Source organism: Lissotriton helveticus, chromosome 3_1 (assembly GCF_964261635.1).
Source record: "Lissotriton helveticus chromosome 3_1, aLisHel1.1, whole genome shotgun sequence".
In the NCBI taxonomy this organism is placed as follows: Eukaryota; Metazoa; Chordata; class Amphibia; order Caudata; family Salamandridae; genus Lissotriton; species Lissotriton helveticus.
The window spans coordinates 544,805,098-544,825,258 of record NC_136061.1 but is presented as its reverse complement, the minus strand read 5'-3'; the positions used below and the strand labels follow the sequence as shown (position 1 = coordinate 544,825,258).

At 48.9% G+C, this 20,161-nt stretch overlaps 1 protein-coding gene across 2 annotated transcripts in view; it reads left to right on the top strand.

Annotated features, from left to right (window-relative positions):
- Positions 1–20,161, top strand: part of HSPD1 (heat shock protein family D (Hsp60) member 1) — a 171,373-nt gene that overhangs the window by 131,581 nt on the left and 19,631 nt on the right. The window contains exon 10 of one of the 2 annotated variants that reach the window (XR_013608662.1): positions 11,797–12,349. Coding sequence is in view for 1 of the 2 variants with exons in the window: in XM_078680438.1 (XP_078536564.1) it covers positions 11,797–11,971 (175 nt within the window). In the remaining variant the exon portion in view is untranslated. The remainder of the gene's footprint in view (positions 1–11,796; positions 12,350–20,161) is intronic. The other variant, XM_078680438.1, reaches the window with a different exon arrangement.

Here is a 20,161-nt window from a genome sequence, read left to right as displayed (position 1 = left end):
ACGGAATGCCGCGACCCACTGGCGCATGGCTAATTCCAACGCCCTGGTAAACAGACACATGTACCAAATCATGGAGGGACTGGGGCAGTTGGTGAAGGACTTGCCCCAGGATGCCAAGCAGAAAGCCGAAAAGCTAATTGAAGAGGGGAAGAATGCTGCAAATTCTTGCCTTAAGACGGCCCTGGATGGGGCAGACACCGCCAGCAGGCTCATGATGATGGGCGTCACGGAAAGGAGACACGCCTGGCTCAGGATATCCGGTTTCAAACCGGAGGTGCAACACAGCATCCTGAACACACCATTCAACGGCAGTACGCTTTTCGGACAAACAGTTGATGAGCAACTCAGCCAACTTAAGAAGGATAACGAAACAGCAAGATCCATGGGAGCATTGCAGTTCAGAGGGAACAAGAGGGGCACCCCGTCACGGAGGCCCGGCGGGAGAGGCGGAAACCAGCCAGGTACATCACACCAGGCTTTCCAGCAAACGCACCAGGCAGACTCGCAGGGTCAGCAGGGCCATCAGAAACAGCCCTGGCAGTACCAACAAAGAGGCCAGTCCTTTCGAGGGAGAAATGGACGGGGACAAAATAGAAGAGGGGGCCAGCAGCCCACCTCCAAGTGACTTCAAAAAAAATCCGTGTGCCCACCCACAAAAAAGATCCCAGGGGGCAGCACGTACAGATGGGTCAAGACAAACTAGACACCTACGACCACAGGACACCAGTGGGAGGAAGATTAAGATTCCACCTCCAGGAGTGGAGAGGAATCACATCAGACAAATGGATCCTCAACATTATCCAATTCGGATACTGCATAGAGTTGGAGGCGAGGCCAACAAACAGAAAACCAAGAAGAAAGCCGCTAGCAAGCAAGCAGCTGCAGTGCCTTCAGGAAGAAGCAAAAGAACTCCTGCAGAAGCAGGCCATAGAAAGGGTACCCTTCAAGGAAAGAAACACAGGAGTATACTCAACATACTTCCTGGTACCAAAAGTAGACGAGACAATGAGGCCCATTCTCGATTTACGGTTCGTGAACAAATTCATAAGAACGCAAAAATTCAAAATGACCTCCCTGCAAGAGGTGCTCCCACAGTTGCAGACCGGGGACTTCATGGTCACTATAGACCTCAAAGACGCATACCTGCACATCCCAATGAACAGGAAGCACAAGCACATGCTCAGGTTCACCGTCGGAGAAAGCCACTACCAGTTCACGACACTGGCCTTCGGTCTAAAATCGGCACCAAGAGTTTTCACAAAGTGCCTCGCAGCAGTCGCAGCGCACCTAAGAAGGCAGGGAATACATGTATACCCTTACCTGGACGACTGGCTGGTGAAAGCAAACTCATACCAGAAATGCAAGCTGCACGCACATACAGTGACCAGCACGCTCATAAACCTGGGGTTCTCCATCCATTGGAAGAAATCATCAATGGAGCCGGAACAAGTGAAGATCTTCCTGGGAGCACAGATCAACACCTTACAGGGCAAGGTGTTCCCCAGCGAGAAGAGGGCGAGGGCGCTGGTGAAGGAAACTCGCCTCTACCGGAAGGGACAAGCTCGGACAGTGAGGACGGCGAGCAAGATCATGGGGATGATGGCATCATGCATCCACCTGGTACCGAATGTACGACTCCACATGAGACCCATTCAAGAATGGCTACAGGAGCAATGGTCACAAGCTACAGGCAGTTGGGAGGATCTAGTGGTTGTAACGCACGCAGTGCAGAAGGAGATGACATGGTGGACCATGGAGAACATAGCAAGGGGAAAGCCTCTAACGCCCCCAACGCCAACAGTGACCATCACCACAGACGCATCCCTGAAGGGATGGGGCGCTCACATGGAGGAGCTCAAGGTGAGGGGACTGTGGACACCGACGGATGCCACAAAGCACATCAATTACTTAGAATTGAAGACAATCTTCCTTGCACTGAAGGCCTTTCAAACAAGACTGTACAAGCACAGGGTATTGATACAAACAGACAACACCACTGCGATGTTCTACATCAACAAGCAGGGGGGCACACAGTCCGCACCGCTTTCAACGCTGGCGCAGGAGATATGGAGATGGGCCATCCCTCTCAAGATAGACCTGCTAGCCATACACCTACCAGGGAAGGACAACATACAAGCCGATTGGCTCAGCAGGCAGACATCGGCATCCCACGAGTGGGAGCTCAATGCTCAGGAGACAAGATACCTGTTCGACAGGTGGGGGACACCATCGGTGGACCTGTTTGCCACACGCCAGAATGCAAAATGCCAAAACTTCGCATCCAGGCAGCCCGAGGAGGGGACACTGGGGAATGCCCTATGGATAGATTGGTCAAGGACATTTGCCTACGCCTTTCCCCCGATACCACTGATGCACAGAGTACTGAGCAAGTGCAGAGCGAGCAACATGACACTGATACTGGTCGCACCGCAGTGGGCGAGGCAGACCTGGTACTCGCAGATCATGGAGATGACACAGTGTGCACCCCACAGATTCAGCAGGAGGAAAGATCTACTGTCCATGCAGAACGGAGAGGTACTGCATCCAGAGCCAGAGAGCATGAGCCTAGTAGCGTGGCTCCTGAGGACATAGAGTTCGCACATTTGAGACTACCAGAAAGCACCCTGAGGGTACTTCGGGAGGCACGAAGGCCCAGCACTCGAAAGTGCTACGTTGCGAAATGGAAAAGATTCACAATATGGTGCAGACAGGAAAGACTCCACAATAAGATGAAGAGGGACTCCACAGTGCTAAGGTACCTGACGCACTTACTGGAGAAGAACCTTAGCTCATCCTCGTTAAGAGTTCACTTGGCAGCGATAGTAGCCTACACAAGGGGAGAAACGTGCAGGAGCTTCTTCACATCACAGGTGGTGAAGAGATTCCTAGAAGGAGCGAAAAGGATCGCACCACCCAAGCGGGTGCCGCCACCTGCATGGAACTTGAACACAGTCCTAACGGAACTCATGAAAGAGCCCTTTGAACCACTTCACAAGGCCTCCCTAAAGATGCTAACTATGAAAACAGCCTTCCTGGTTGCGATAACGTCCTTACGCAGAGTAAGCGAGCTTCAAGCGCTGACGCTACAAGAACCATACATACAAATACACAACGATAGAGTTGTGATGAGGACTGACCCACACTTCATGCCGAAGGTGGTATCCAATTTTCACATGAACCAGTCTATACAGATACCGAGTTTTTTCCAAAAACCCACAACCAGCGCAGAGAGAGCTCTGCACACCCTGGACGCCAGAAGGGCAGTCATGCACTACATTGAAAGGACAAAGGGGCACAGGAAAACGAAACAGTTTTTTGTGTCCTTCGCAAACAGCTTCATGGGCAAAGCAGTAACCAAAAGGACCATTGCACGATGGATCGCACAAACAATCCAACTCTGCCACAAACGGGCAGGACAGGAACTGGCTGAGGGGACACGTGCCCACTCCACCAGGAAGAAGGGCGCTACAATAGCCTTCCTGGCTAACACACCCATAGAGGACATATGCCTGGCGGCAACATGGGCTTCGGTGCACACGTTCACGAAGCACTACTGTGTGGACATACAAATGAACAAGGAAGCTCAAGTGGGACAGAAGGTGCTACAGCACATATTCAACACCCAACGCTCATCTTCCACCCAGCCGCCACAGAGATGAGAAACCGCTACAAAATCTATGCACAGCATAGTGAATCCAGAAAGATTCACGCTGCAAAACGAATAGTTTTCTTACCTGTCGGTGTAGTTTTGCAGCTTGAAGATCTTTCTGGATTCACTAGCGAACCCACCCACCTCCGCCAGAAAGATGAGGCTGGAGAGAGAAGAGGTGGTTAACTAAAGAATAGACTTTGAAAATACAAAGCGGTAAATACAAACTAAGAAGAACATTGCCATTACTTCGGAAACGAAAGAAACACGGAAAAAAAGAACCCGAAGATGGCGCCCAAGAGTGGGAGCTTCCGCAGGAAGCATGCCGACGTCACCGGAAATACACCCAAAGGGGGTGTGACGCCGACGCCCACCTGGGCAAAGAGAAAAAAAAAAAAAAAAACAAAGAAAAGACTACGAATCCGGACCCAACCACAAGACCGCGGAATAATGCACAGCATAGTGAATCCAGAAAGATCTTCAAGCTGCAAAACTACACCGACAGGTAAGAAAACTATTCGTTATTTCTTTGTTTTGGTGTTTTTGTTTTTTTTAAGCTACACCTGAATTGCAGTCAGTTTGCTTTATCTACCTAGGGAGATCCTTCTGAAGGTGGCAGAAAATATCCCATTACTTGTGGGTTGTGGTGGTGGTAGGCGATCCATTCAGACTTCCATTTGTAAGGCACACTTGTCAATCCCTCCCCTTCCTGCCTGAACTCAGTGTTTGCATAGCATGTGTGTTACAAAAATGCATGCTGCACTATCTTACCACCTAGTGTTGGTTTGGAATATTCTAACTTGTTTACTTGAAGATTTGAGTTTTGTTTCGAGAAGGACTTCTGATCAGGTACCAAAAACAGTTGTTATTCCTCAGCATGCAGGTAGCACCTTAATTTATATTTTTTCCACCATTTGGGTCACCGCTAAACTTCTGTGCTACTTCTTTAAGACTGACACAAATGGAAATCTTGGATTTTATTTTGCAACTAGAAGAGTATGAAGCAGAAAAAGAACATTGACAACGTGTATGATACAAATGGCTTTTAAGTCCTACGAGAAGGACACCCAGGGAATTTGGGTGATGGGAAAAACACCATTTTGATTGTGTCCTTGGTGTAATAAAATGTTTCCACAGTCCCATGAGGTCTGTGTGTTTTCTCTTAAGACATGACTAAGCAAGCTGTCCAGAGTGTCGGCATACTAAGAGTAACCATCTCTGTAACCGTACCCCACCATTAATTCACTAGGCCAGGACTCAACAGCTTCAAGGGCTTATTGAAAATGCTGTTTTTCACTATAGTACTTCTGCGCTAATGAAGTTAGTGGAAGAGGTTTGATTCTTCATAAACGAGCAGTCCATTCTCCGTTGGTGCATTTACCGGTTTTGAAGCTGGCAGATTGAGACTCTACTTCACTTTGCAAAAAGATCGGCATGCAAGGAGAGACACTCCTCAGTAACTGAGCAAACTGGCTCCAAGTCTTGACGCCGGTCACGTGAGGATCCTCGCCACAATGTACAATGAGGTTCGGTCCCAGAAATTACCTTTAAAATCCAAGGAACACCGACCTCTAATGGCTGCCTCTGAAGGCGCACCCTCAGGAAACTCCTTGCATATGGAACGGGAAAACCAAGAAGGTAATCTGTAGAGTAACCCGTTGTAAATAAGTGATAGTAAAAGTGATGGGTGAAATCCTTGAAATAATCTTGGCCACTGAAATTTAGTTTGGGCCACATCCCAAAATTGTCTCTTGCTCCCCGTGAAATTGCATATTAGGACCTTCCATTTGCAAATCATCCTTAGTCTTGCTCTAGTGAGAGCCTCCAGTTTCAACTTCTAAGTCCCATCACATTCAGAGGGGTGCATGACCTAGAAGTGCAACTCCACATGTTGTGCTTCATCAGTTAGGTGCAACTTCACTGCTGCATACAACGCATCTTCTAATGTTTTTAAAATCACTAAGTTCCATATCTGAGCTGAATGGTGCCAAAGCTTGCTTTTTCAACTTATATCTCACAAACCTGTGGTCAGTTTGCCAAAGACCAATATCCTACAAAATGAGGAGGCACCCCCAACCTCTGTAATTGAGCCTTTCATGAGGACTCTAATGTGTTCTTTCACTAGTCGTAAGATGGTTTTGTGATCAGCAGAATTTGCTCTATCTAAAACATGGGGTAGTTACTTTACTATAACCTAGCTACCCTCGTGTGGTCTCTGACTGGCTTTAGGCAGCCTGCCACCACCAGACACGTTTCTGGACCCCTGGATCGAGAGCCTCTGCTCTGTGTGGCCAGAAACCAAGCACGTCCTGGGTGGAGGTGTCACACCTCCTCCCCCAGGATGAGCACAGTGCTAGATAGGGAAGCTTCAAAGGCCTGCCGCCTTTCTAAGCCACTGCTGCTAGTAGCAGATTGCAGCCCTGGGGCAAACACTCTGGGTGGGAGGACCAGCGGCAAAACTTGGGAATAATAGATGTGTGCCCGCCCCCTCCCCCACTCTACCTCTGAAGTTCTGGAGACGAAGTAAAGCACATTTTTCAGTGTCCACCATCTTGAAAGTGGAGGGACTTATCCAATCAGGGCTAGGGCTATGCCCCATCCCACAGGAGGATGACAGAATAGTGGGTGTAGATACTCCAGGTAAGGAACCCATTGGTCCCTACCTGTTACTGTCCCCACAAAAACATAGTATTTAGGTGTCACCCCAAGACCCTTAAATCCTATCTATGACAACCTAAGAAGCCGGGACACTGAAGAGCCGCACGTGAGAAGGACAGGTGACTGACTCTGTGCCAGCCCTGCCCGCCTGTCTGCTGCCTTTTGCCTCGTCTACAAATAAAGGCTTGTCCTGTAGGCCCAGTGACCTCCAAAGCCCTGGGAGGAGTATCTACCTAAGACAAAGACTCAAAATCTCCTGTGGACAGCGGACCTGTCCGTAAAGAACTCTGCCCTGAGGAACCACAAACTCTCCTCCGTATCCACCTCTGTACCAGACTCCCACGGCCTGAGTCCAAGTGGCCCACTGGTCCTGTCTAGTTTCCCCAGCGCTTCTGAGCACGAGTCCTCCGTGGGCTGACACCTGCTGGACTTCACCTCCCCTCAAATCAAAGACTCCCCCCTGACTGCTATCAGCCTGGTAACCTGCTTTCAGACACCCAAAGACTCCCCTGCACCTGAAGCCCCTGGGCCCTGAGGATCCGGACCGGCTGTGTCCCTACGTCTTCTAGCAGATCTGCTTACCTGGGCAGTGGTGGGTTTTCTTCATCCGGCCTCCTGGCCTGAGCCTGCAGCCTTTCTTCAACCTGGATCTCCCCGATTGAATTGCATTGGGTTCCCAACGCTGTGTTGGCACTCTTACACAATCAGCAGCACAGCGGCGGCCAGGTGCAGTTTAGTGGTGCCTTTTGGCCCTCCTTATACTTACCTTACCTCCAGGAGATCGACTCCCTGACTTCACTCTACTGTCCTGTAAGAACCCCCAGTCTTAATTGATTAACATTGGACACCGACCCTAAATCTTACCTCTGCACCCTGCTTCCCCTGTGCCGCTGGTGGTGCAGCCGATCTGAACCTTGCCTGGTGTTAACCAGAAACACCGAAGACTGGAACTGTAAGTCATGAACTTACCTGAAAAACGCATTCTTGTTTTCCTCCATAGGCGTGAAATTTTCAAGCTTTGCAGTGTATGAAGTAGTTTTCCTGCAAAACTTCCTTCTCTTTTTGTGAACGTCTTGAGCTTAAGCTTATTTTTCAAAAATTGGTGTGGATCTCTTTTTGAAGTAGTTGTCATTTAATGATCACTGTGTGAATAACCAATATCTTGCACTCCTCTGTGTTGGGCCTCAGGCTTCTCGCCCACACTACCACAAATAGAGCCTTTTGGGTATACATTGAGCCCTGTACACTTCTGGGGAAATCTGTGGACTCTGTGCACGATATAACCACTTAATGGTATACCATATACAGAGCCAGCTGCCTACAACTAGCATTTTATTTCTCAGCATTGTCCTGCTAATTTGAAATTAATATTTAATTCCTAATGATAAATTTTTATTTATTTTATTTTAGTGATTTATAGAGCGCCTGGTGACCCGAAGGCATCCCCGCGCTGTAAGGACTTGTAATGACCAGGAGGGGGAAGAAGGGTCTAATTGGGGAACAGGAGGGTTTTTAATTTTTTGCGGAAAAGAAGGTGGCAGAGTTCCAGCCGCAGGCTCCGTGGGAGCGAGTTCCAGCCTGAGGAGGCTTTTACTGTGAAGCGTCGACCGCCAGTGCGGGCCTTCTTGAATTTAGGAACGTTGACCAGGCGTTCATTGTCTGAGCGCAGGAGTCTAGGGGCTGGCTTTGTAGGGAGTGACCATGTTGCTCAGGATCGAGGGGCCTTGACCATTGAGAAGCTTGTGGGCGATGCACATGGCCTTAAATTCTATCCTCTGTCGTATTGGAAGCCAGTGTAGAGCCTTGAGAGCTGGTCTGGCAGAGGTTCTAATGGGGAGGTTCATTAGTAGCCGGGCAGCAGCGTTTTGAGTGCGCTGGAGTTTTGTCAGGGTAGATTCGGGGGCTCCTAGATAGACAGCGTTGCTGTAGTCCAGACGCGAGAGGATCAAGCCTTGTATCAGAAGCTTCCTTGATGGAGGGGGGAGTAGCGGAAGAATTTTCCTAATGGAGCGCATGAGACCGAAGCAGATCCCTGCTGTTTTGGCTGCCTGGGTCTTCATGGTCAGTTCGGGTTCGAGCCAGACTCCTAGAGTCTTAATTTCCTTCTTCGGGATGGGGATCTCACCAAAAACATCAGGCCAGACCGAGGGAGGAATAGTCGACCACTTTTTGCCCATGAGCATGACTTCGGTTTTGGAACCGTTGAGCTTGAGCGACGAGTCACTCATCCAGTGGTGGATTTCCTGGAGACAGTTCAGCAGATTGTCTGGGCGGTGGTCCAGATGAGAGAGTGAGACGACCAATTGCGTGTCGTCCGCGTAGCTCACTATCTTGATTCCGAATGGGGCAACTATATCCTCCAGCGGGGCCATGTAGGCGTTAAACAGGGTGGGACTCAGCGAAGACCCCTGGGGGACTCCGCTAGAAAGAGGGAGTGAGGTTGAGCGGGAGTTGCCGTCCCAAACCTGAAACGAGCGGCCTAATAGAAAGGAGTCTAACCAGGCAAGTGCGGTGCCCCCGAGTCCTGCCCTGGCCAACCGGTGGATCAAAACGCGGTGGTTCACCGTGTCAAAGGCTGCACTGAGGTCCAGGAGGATCACTGCCACTGACCCTCCTGAATCTAAAATGCACCTTGCCTCCTTGATGACTGCGAGGAGGGCGGTGTCCGTTCCGTGGCCAGGACGGAACCCAGTCTGGGAGCTACGCAGAAGTTTATTAGATTCAAGAAACTGGGACAGTTGGACATTGACCAGTTTTTCGGCCATTTTGCTAATGCCCGGAAGGAGCGAGATTGGCCTGTAGTTTGCCAGATCGGAAGGGTCATGTTGAGGTTTTTTGAGTAGTGCTTTGACTACTGCACCCTTCCAGCTCGGGGGGACAGAGCCTTTGGACAGAGAGATGTTAATCAGCTCTGTGATGGGGGCCAAAATAGCGGGGGCCACTGTTTTCAAGAATCTCATGGGGGCGGGGTCACCAGGGGAGCCGCTTTTCATACTGGCCAGAGTCTTGCCTACTTCCTCCATGGTTACGGCTCTGAATGCCGTCAGCTGTGGAAGGGGAATAATTCCTGAGTGGGTCGCGGGAGCATCCATGTTGCCATAGATTGACTCGTTGGGAGGGGGGAGTGAGGCCAGGATGCCAGAGATTTTTGAGTCAAAGTAAGTGGCCAGTTCCTCACTTCTGCCTGAAGAGATCTCATTGGGGGAAGGGGGGGCTGGTATTTTCAGGAGCTCTTTGGCTATGAGGTAAGACTCTCTTGCCGAGTTGGTAGCCTTTTTTATTCTGTCATCGTAGTGAGATGCTTTAGTAGTTTTAAGGGTGGCTTTATAGATTCTCACCGAGCTACGATAGGCCTCCTTACTGGAGTGGAGCCAATTTTTCCTCCACAATCGTTCCGCTTTTTTGCACTCTTTGCGGAGAGTTCTAAGTTCCGTGGTGAACCAGGGGGCTGATCCTGTCTTACCGTTTTTGTCCTCACGGGATTTTATGGGGAGGATGGAGTCGAGGGAGGTGGTAATCCAGTCCCTGAAGTTTGTCTGCACTAACAGGGTCTTCTGCGGGGGCGGGGGCCGCAGAGTTCAGCACTCTGGTCCAGTCCTCCGTGGAGAGTCTGGACCATGCCCTGTCCCTGGTGAAAGTGGCGGGCTTGTGGGATTTCCTGAGGACTCCTGGTAGAGAGAAAGGGACCAGAAAATGGTCCGTCCAAGGGAGGGGAAGGGACACCTTGGTTTGGAGAGAGGGGACGTTGGTGAAGACTGGGTCAAGGAGGTGGCCCTTGATGTGGGTGGCTCCAGAATTGGTCAATTGAAGACCGTAGGCTGCCAGGTCTTGAATCAAATCGACGGCCCCTGTGTCTAGTGGGTGAATGAATATTGAAGTCTCCTAGTATGGTAAAGGACAGTAAAAAATTGAGAATGAAGGGTAGTGGCGTAACTGGGATAAATGAACTGTGAGGGAGGGTAAGAAAAGACCAGTTACTATAAGTAAAGAGGGGTGAAAGAGGGTGAAAAATTGAATTAGGATAAGACATGGGGAGTGACAAAGAGAAAGGACAAAGAGAGTAAAGGAAACAGTACCTGAATGGGTTTGAGTGAAATTTTTTTATTTTATTTATTTCAATTTATTTTAAAGTATACTATCTTTAGCCTCCTACCCCCACATGTAATGCTTCAACTTTAAACAAGTGTCTTAGCACATACATCAATCACTTGAATATCAGCAGGTGATACACTGCCGAAGACAACCATTCCGTGTTGTACCAGTTAATTGACTGTAGCCTAGGTGGCTCGCTTTTCGCCAAAGTCCAGTCAGTTGCACCAGCCCTCAGCTTGCTGACCCCATGCAAGAGTTCCTTGACCAGGTGTCGCTACATCCTTACCCTTCACCGGCAGCTAAACTATCATTTCCTCATACAAACTGAGTGGTCATTGCAGCTCTTGTTAATGCTAGGCTCACTAGCTCCTGTGCAAATTGAGCATCCTGTCTGACACAGTTCTCAGATTATGTGAATGAGCAGCACTAAGATGTGCCAAAGACATGCACCAGTTGAAAAACCTGGCGCAGGTGCAAGCTGTCTTTGTCTGTGTTGAGTCTGTGAGCGAAGGCCAATGGCTGAGACTTTTGCAGACTTTCAACACCTCACCTTTTGCTATTTTAAAGTAACACCTGTCACTGAGTCCAAAGTAGGAGGTTCAGTCACCAGTAGCTGATAACTTACCAAGCTTTCTATCATCACCTTTTTGTTCTAAGGAAAAAACGAAGTGCATGACTTAAAAGGAAGCCTAAAATGCATCCCCTCCATTTTCATTTTTTTTTACCACCTGGTTGCGTATGCAGACTTGTAGAGAACAAGCCATGTGAGTGTTTCATGCAGAAATTAGGTGAAGCATTGAAGAACACATGTTGAGTGATGGTGCACTTGCGGATAAATAAATACAGGCCAGGTTCTTGGATCGAAGAAACGCGCGTTAGAGATCTACACTCCTGCTGTTCTTGTGGAACAGGATATCTTTATAGCAGGAGTGGCCCAAGTAGAGTGTTGGAGCAAAAAATATCTAGTGAACCATGGACTTATTGATGCTCATTAGAGTCACTGTCAATTTGGCGTTGTTTACACTTTTTGCCTGGCAGGCTACAGTAAAAGTGACAATGCTTGTGGCTAACTTTGTTGTAGCCTTGTAACACTCCTGCATGAATCTGTGGGTAATTGAACCGTGGTGTAATTAGTCCAAGTAGACCACCTCTGAAAATGAGGTAGAGTTGCAAAATAGGATTTTGCTAAAAGGCTCATTTTTCAGTCTTGTTCGTACTTGCCCTTGCGATGTGTTGGTTTTAAAATATGTGATAATGCCCGTTTTTATTTGCGATGATAAACCAGGCACAATGGTATTATTTGTTACTTCAGAACCATTGAGCTTCTCAAATACGACTTTGATATTTTCTAAAATGACCTTGATCTTAATTGTTACTTCTTTTTTATATTTTATAAGATTGGTGGGACAAGTGATGTTGAGGTGAATGAGAAGAAAGACAGAGTTACTGATGCCCTGAATGCTACACGTGCTGCTGTAGAAGAAGGTATCGTTCTTGGAGGTGGTTGTGCATTGCTTCGGTGTATCCCAGCTTTGGATGCTTTGACCCCAGCAAATGAGGACCAGAAAATTGGTAAATCAACTTGTCTAGCTTTCTATGGTTAATTCCGGAAACTTTAGTGCGCTAAGTTTGCAAATCTTTCTGTAGCTTTTTCTTGCTTCACACAAGAAGCAATTGCATTTTTTTTGGTAAACAATATTCCTGCATATGTGGAGGCTGTACCCATGTACATTTGGCAATGTTATCCAAATAGTTTGCTCAAACATAGTCAATGTTTACTTTCTTACCCAGTGATCTTGATTTTCTTTTTTTCCACTGCATTATATTGCTGCTTTAAAAGTTATGTAAAGGTGACGTCCTTTAGAAGGTCTTTGTCATTCAATGCAATCCATTATATATGTATATTTTAATGATGGAAAATTGATAGGTAAGAGTATGGAGAAATGTTGGGTTCGAGGCATGTGGGCTGCTGAATTCATATCTTTTGCATAGATCGCCGCCTAGTGTTGGGTCCGGATGATTGCACATTGTTGTCCTGGAAGAGTCTTCGAAGTATCACGAGATAGGTGGCTCCTCCCCTGGACTACAGTGCGCATGGACATCGACTCCATCCTTAGATTGTTTTTTTCCGCCATTGGGTTCGGATGTGATTTCGTTAACTCCGGTTCGGAATCGATAAAACAAACTTTTCAAGGCCAAAAGGCCTTCCTCGAACCGTCGGTATTGTTTGCCTGGGAAGCACCACTTACATCGGATATATCGCATCGCGCTGCCATTGCAACGCGGCGATTACATCGTGGCCGACATCAGATCGCGTGTCATCAGTGCGCATGCAAGTGCATTGCATTTACATCGTTAACGATGACATCGTGAATGCGGGCGAGCACAGTGATGACATCGTGTATTTGGAAGCACAATGTTTAATAAAGTCATAAAATGGGAATTTCAAAGCATGTATGTCATAAAATGCCATATTTGGAAATTGCAAAGCATGTATGTCATAAAATGCCATATTTGGAAGTATGTTATTTGCGTATTAGAGCAGAATTGTGCATTTTACAATGAACAAACATTGACACAAAGAATGCGAGCGTGAATGCGAGCGCGCACAATGTATTTGGAAGTATGTTTATTCAAAACCGAGCACGAGCACATATATATATGCTACATATATATGGGACAATTATAGCGTCAATCACTGCAACAACATGTGCTCTGACGGAAACCTAGACTGCAACAACATGTGCTCTGACGGAAACCTAGACAGACTTTGGTGCTGTCAGACAAGGTTCATGCCTCCTACCATCACATTTCATAAACCTATATCTTACAATTACAGGGACAGGATGTGCTCTGTATATTATAATAACCACATCATATATCTTACAATTACAGCGTCAATAACTACAACAAGATGTGGTCAGACGGATAGCTAGGCAGACTTTGGTGCTGTCAGACAAGGTTCGAGCCTCCTATCATCCCTTCATATCAAGAGCATATATTTTTTAGAATTCACAAAAATGTACATAAATGTGAATTAACAAAAATGTACATAAATGTGTTCAAATTAACATATCATATTTCATAAACATCTGCTAATGTTTACTTTTTTTTTGCGAGCCGATTATCATGCACTCATATCAAGATAATATACTTCTTTTGGGTGGGTGGGATGGGTGGATGGATGAGGGGGTGCCTGGATGGATGCATGGGTGGATGTGTGGGTGCCTGGATGGATGGATTGGTGCCAGGATGGATGGATGGATGGATGGATGGATGGATGGATGGATGGATGGATGGATGGATGGATGGAAGGATGGGTGGCTGGGTGGATGGATGCATGGGTGGGTGCCTGGATGGATGGATGGATGGATGGGTGGCTGGGTGGGATGGGTGGATGGATGGGTGGGTGCCCTGTTAAAAATGAATACAGATGATTTTCTGTATAGTTCTATTTAAGTATCATATCTGGGACTTTGTAGGATCTTAAAACGAACAATTGCCAGTACGTTTTCTTTGCTCTGGAGAATTTAGCAACTCTCGACACGTATCTCAAAAACGGTCTTCAGCATGCAGTCATTTAGTAAATATAATGTGCTGATATTTTTTTAAGTTGTTGGCTTTGTGAGCTACGCATTCACTCAGCACACAAAACCAATACTTAAGCATCACATTTTTGTACTCGCTTACGGTGAAAAGTGCATTTTGGAAACGTGCTAACCAAGATAGCTTGCTGGTTTGTTTTAAAGTATTTTTACTCTGAGTGAGTTCTAAGGTCAGTTATTCTTTAAAGTATGAAAGAGATACTGGTCCTTTAGAATAGGGGACATGGCACAAGATGTCCTTGAGCGTTGAGGCATGACTGCTTGCTCTTTTATCCCACTCTGGCCTTGGGATACTCCGTCTGTCTATCGGACTTTTTCTGGTGTATGGTACGTTGTACATATCTTTTAATGTGCGCAGTCCAGGCCTTTTATGAAGTTTCCAGCTCGATGCTAGGAGCTGAAGTCCAGCAGGGGTTCAATTCTGGGGTTCAATTCTGGATTGCTTTTGGTAGGATTGGACGCCTGTTCTCTGAGAGACTTGCGGTTAGGTGTCTGGAGCTTACTCAATGAGGTGGGGATCTAAGAAGGAATGGCAAGCATGGCTTTTCAACAAGCATCTTCGATAGTAAGCACAGAATCTGAAGTCAAATGCATATAACGTGTGGGATTTTTATATTATACTTTCACTTTTATTTATGAATCAAAGACCTTCTTCTTCCCTTTTGTTGCCATTTGTATGTATGCAAGAATATCCTGGTAATCCCTCTCTACTCTACACCAGAGTTTGTACAAATACTTCTCTGTGTTACTGTGGTCATTATTTGGCTGTCGTACCCGTCTCAGGAGATGTGCTCGTCTATGTTTCTGGCTAAGGCGCACCCTTTGTCTGCTGACTTATTTTAGCTCCTTCCCAAAAACTATATTCCACAAAACCTGTAGTACTTGCCATTGACAGGCTAATGTAGCCATTAGAGTGTAATTGATTGATTAAAAAATAATGTATGACTCAGATGTGTTTCAGTTAGCATGACTAGGCCGCAGCTAGCTGGTCTTGCTTGACAAATTCACAATGTCAGACATTAAAGGGCACTTATATTTTATAGGAACACAAACGTATGTGTTTCTCTATGTGCATTTCCATTTCAGAAAATGCGCGAAATAAAAGCCTCCACCACAATCTTTGTTTATTGAGCAAAACCTAACTGTATTTAGTCATTTGTGTTCCTCTCCACGGCGGGCAACACAATATATACCCCCCGAACAACCCATTTGCTGTAACGATTTCCAACGTGCGGGCTAAACCATCGCGTTGTCATGCCGCGCGATGTGACACGCGATCCTATTGCATGGCCACATTTGCGTTGCTACATCGTGTGATGCTAAAACGGCCGATGTGACTGCATTTGTGATGTAGTGACGGCGATGTGAATTACCGCGATGTGATTCAGTACGATGGATTGTCATACAACCGTTTGCGTTCGGTGCCCGACTTTCTCCAACTCATCGAATCCGATATCCGGGGGGTCGTGTGACTCTTCGGGGATCGAGGCCCAGTCGACGCAGCAAGACTTTCGGCGGCATGGAGCAGAGCCCGTTCAAGCACTGTCCCGTGTGTGGATCCAAGTACCCACACATCGACGTCCACCCGGTCTGCAACAAATGCCTGTCGCCGGACCACGACGAGGCCAACTGTATGGCCTGTTCCAGGTTTCGTTCAAAGAAAACCATCAGGCTTCGGCGCGCGGCGCGCCTCGAGGTCCGGCGATCGGCTCCGGCACCAGTGGACATCTTCGTCAACGAAGAAGCGGACGAGCAGCAAGTTCAACTTCAGGTTTCACCTCCATCGGTGGTCGTCGAGTCCGACTACGAAGCAGACGCTGAAGGCCTAGACGTGGAGGAAGTCGTCGACGAGGTAGGGGACGACGACTAGGCCTACGGGGCCATGGAAGATAGCTCGGAGGAAGAGCTATACCCCGTTCGTACTTTTACTAAGGCTCAGGTCGAGGGATCGCCACATGGCCTTACCCGAGACCTTACACCTAAATCCACGGCCCGCCTTCTGGCCCGGCTACGGACGCTTTAGTGGAGCAGCCATTGTCGAAACCGAAACTAAAACCAACGGTGTCGACAAAGATGGCCGAGACGCCATCGAAACCGAAAACTTCTGCTCCCCCATCGACGCCGTCTTCGGAGGCCTCGAAGCCAAAGAAAGCTGTCGAGCCAGCAACGGCGCCAAAAGTGGCCAAGGAGCCAAGCTCAAGAAAGGCCGTCAAATCGGTGTCGAGCAAGGCAGTCGACCCGAAGTCAAAGAAGGCTGTCGAGACCGCATTGGACAAGGCCGTCGAGCCAAAAGCCAAGAGGCCTGTCCAGGCAAAGTCCACCACGGGCGCGGAGCCAAAGTCTGGGATCCCGACGCCAAAGGTCAAGGCCGCCGATCCGAAGCCGTCGACGTCGGCAACAGTGGTCAAAGATCGTGGCGCACCGGTGAAGGATGCTCCTGCGCCTCGATCACAAACACAGAAGGCGTCAACGCTCGGGTCTTCCCCTGGGGGCGGACCGAGGCCATCGGTCGGTTCGACGAAACCATCCGCTTCCTTTACTTATTTATTTATTTACGAAGCAGGTCTCTGACTCCCTCAAGCGACTTAAGGACAAGGCTTCTGCGTCGGAACCGAAGACACCTTCTGCACCAAAGCATGCTGTCCCGACGCCACAGACTTCGACGCCGATCCTCTTCACGTTACCGCCTAAGGTGGCGCCGAAGGCCTTTGCTCCACGGTCGGTGACCAAAGACTCGGTGGTGTCGCAGATGACTCCCCCGGCTGGGGGTTTGAAGCATCGACCACCCGCTTTAGCGGAGCAGTCCGACACCGGAAAGCTAACTCTTTAGAAGAGGAAGATTACGCCATCGAAGCCCTTGGAGTCATACACTATTCCTCTGAAGCGCAAGAAGCCTGCACAAGACGCACCGGTCTTAGTTGAGCCGATGGTTACACAAACTCTCAGAGGCGCAACACCCTCACCCACCTATTCTGATGGAGAGGATGGGGAGGAGCAGGATGAGTACAATTTTCCAACCAACACGTTGCCTGATGAGCAACAGGACTCGTGGGTGGACGCTGGTGATCAAGGGGATCAGCATGCAGCCCTTGACCCGTCAAGACGTCTCCCACTGAGGATTCGACAGCATTTCATGCTTTGATTGAGAGGGCAGCTAAGAACCATGATGACATGCAAGCTGGCCCTGTGGAGGCTGACTTCCTTTTTGACACTTTCTCCACTGCTGAAAAAACTGTGAAAACTCTTCCAATGCTCAAAGGGGTTCTCAGGCATGCTGCGGACATTTTTAAGGAGCCCACGAGGTCTAGGGTTGTTAACCCTCGAATTGAGAAGAAATACAGACCGGCGCCTGGCGATCCAACCTACATAAGGGGCCAGCTGCCGTTGGACTCTTTGGTGGTCTCTAATGCCCGCAAACGGGCGAACTCCCAAACCACGGGTGAAGCTCCTCCCCCAGACAGTCAAAAGTGCTGGAGGCATCAGGGAAGAGTAGCAGCTCAGGCGGCCAACATCTGGCGTATCTCAAACACGCAGGCACTATTGGCCAGATACGACAGGGCACACTATGACACCCTAGAGACCCTGTTGCAACACCTACCAGATCAGTTTAAGGAGGGAGCTGAGATGCTTGTCCAAGAGGGAAAGCTCATTTCCAACGCTGCTATAAAGTGTGCACTAGACGTTGCGGACACGGCAGCAAGGGCAATCAACACTAGCGTGATGTTGAGGCGTCAGGCTTGGCTCCGGATTTCCGGGTTCAAGCCGGAGATACAGACTACCATCCTCAACCAGCCGGTGAACCCAGACAGGTTATTTGGTCCAGAGGTTGATACCACCCTAGAAAAGATTTAAAAAGATACGGAGACTGCCAAGTCCATGGGGGCTCTCCAGTCCCAGCAGTTTCGTGGCAACACTTTTCGTCGCTCAGGCAATCGAAGTGTTACCAGAGGCCAGATGTCACAGCAGGCACAGTTCAACAAAGGTGGGGCGCAATCCTCGTACCCCAAGCAGAGTAGAGGAGGATACCGGGGTAACAGCTCCAAGGGCAGAGACAGAGGCAACAACAGTTCCCGTTCCTCTGCCACCAACAAACAGTGACTCTCTGTCACTGCCCCCCGACCATCCAACACCTGTCGGGTGGGGGGGGGGGGTCTAGCAGTTCCTGCCGGTCTGGAAGTCCATCACCACAGACGGGTGGGTCAGGAAACTTATCCAGTTCGGCTATTGTTTAGAGCTAACAGCCACTCCACCCAACATGCCCCCAAAACACCGTCCTATGTCACAAGAGCATTTGCACTTATTGCAGCAGGAGGTTCTTGCCATGATGCAAAAAGGAGCAATAGAGCTCGTGCCAGTGGAAGAAGGCACAGGGGTATATTCCCTGTACTTCTTAATCCTGAAAAAGGACGGGTCACTCGGACCTATTCTGGACCTACGGCCCCTGAACCAGTACATTCTCTCAGAACACTTCCACATGCTGACACTGCAACAGGTTCTTCCATTGCTAAACCAGGGAGACTTCATCGCAACCTTAGACCTCAAGGATGCTTACTTTCACATCCCACTCCACCCTTCCCACAGAAAATACCTCCGGTTCACCATCCAAAACAGGCATTACCAATTCAAGGTCCTTCCTTTCGGGGTGACCACAGCCCCCAGAGTGTTCACGAAATGTCTGGCGACAGTGGCGGCGCACCTCAGGAGACAGAACGTCCATGTCTACCCTTATCTGGACGACTGGCTAGTTCAAGCAAAGTCAGCCCAGCAGTGCGCAGCCGACATGTCCCACACTATTCACCTTCTTCACAGTCTGGGATTTTCCCTAAACTATCCGAAGTCGCACCTTCAGCCAGCCCATGTGCGGCAGTATTTGGGCGCGACGATAGACACTCTGGCGGCCACGGCTCAGCCAAACGCAGTGAGGATAAGCAACATCCAGTCGCTCATCCAAAAGTTCAGACCACAACACTCACTTCCTGCGAGAGTGTTCATGCAGTTAATAGGCATGATGGCCTCCTGCATCTTCATAGTCCCGCACGCACGGTTGCATATGCGTCCGCTCCAGGAATGCTTGGCACATCAGTGGACTCAGGCTCAAGGACAGTTGAAAGATCTAGTGTTGGTGACCGGTCGGGCATACAACTCTCTGCATTGGTGGAATCCACACAACCTTTGCAAGGGCCGACCGTTCTAAGAGCCTGTGCCACAGATTATCCTGACGACGGACGCATCTCTCCAGGGATGGGGAGCTCATGTACTCCACTACACGGTGCAGGGACTATGGACGACGCAGCAAAAGAAGATGCACATCAACTATCTAGAATTGATGGCAATCGTCATGGCGCTCAAGTCCTTCAAGGTACATCTGTGCAACAAGGTCGTGTTGATCCGGACGGACAACATGACGGCCATGTACTACATCCAGAAGCAGGGAGGTACAAACTCTCCACAGTTCTCATCTGGCTCAGAGCATGTGGAAGTGGGCCATTCAGAGGAACATCTTCCTCATGGCGGAACACCTCCCGGGCAAGGACAATCCGATGGCGGATCTGCTCAGCAGGTACAGCCATCAAATGCACGAGTGGGAGATGCATCCATCAGTACTCCACCCGTACTTCCAGCAGTGGGGTCATCCAGTGATAGACCTGTTTGCCACAAAGGAAAACGCAAAATGCCAAAGCTTTGCCACCAGGTTCCCTCACCCACAGTCGCAGGGCAATGCGATATGGATGAACTGGTCAGGCAGATTTGCGTACGCTTTTCCACCAGCAACTCTCATTCCGCTGGTGGCAAGAAAGCTCAAGCAACACTCGATGACGCTCATCCTGGTTGCTCCAACGTGGGCACGCCAACCATGGTACACCACGTTTCTAGAACTGTCCGTGGTGCCGCATCAAAGGCTGCGCCTCACACCCAGGCTCTTGACGCAGAACCATGGCGACATTCAGCATCCAGATCCGCAACAGCTCAATCTGGCGATCTGGCTCCTGAGGTCTTAGAGTTTGGCTACCTTAATCTGCCTCCTGAATGCATGGACATCTGGGAGGCAAGAAAGCCCACTACCTGTGCTTGCTATGCAGCAAAATGGAAGCGGTTTGTCATTTACTGTACAGAGCACAACATCAACCCGCTAGATGCATCCACTCCTAATATCATC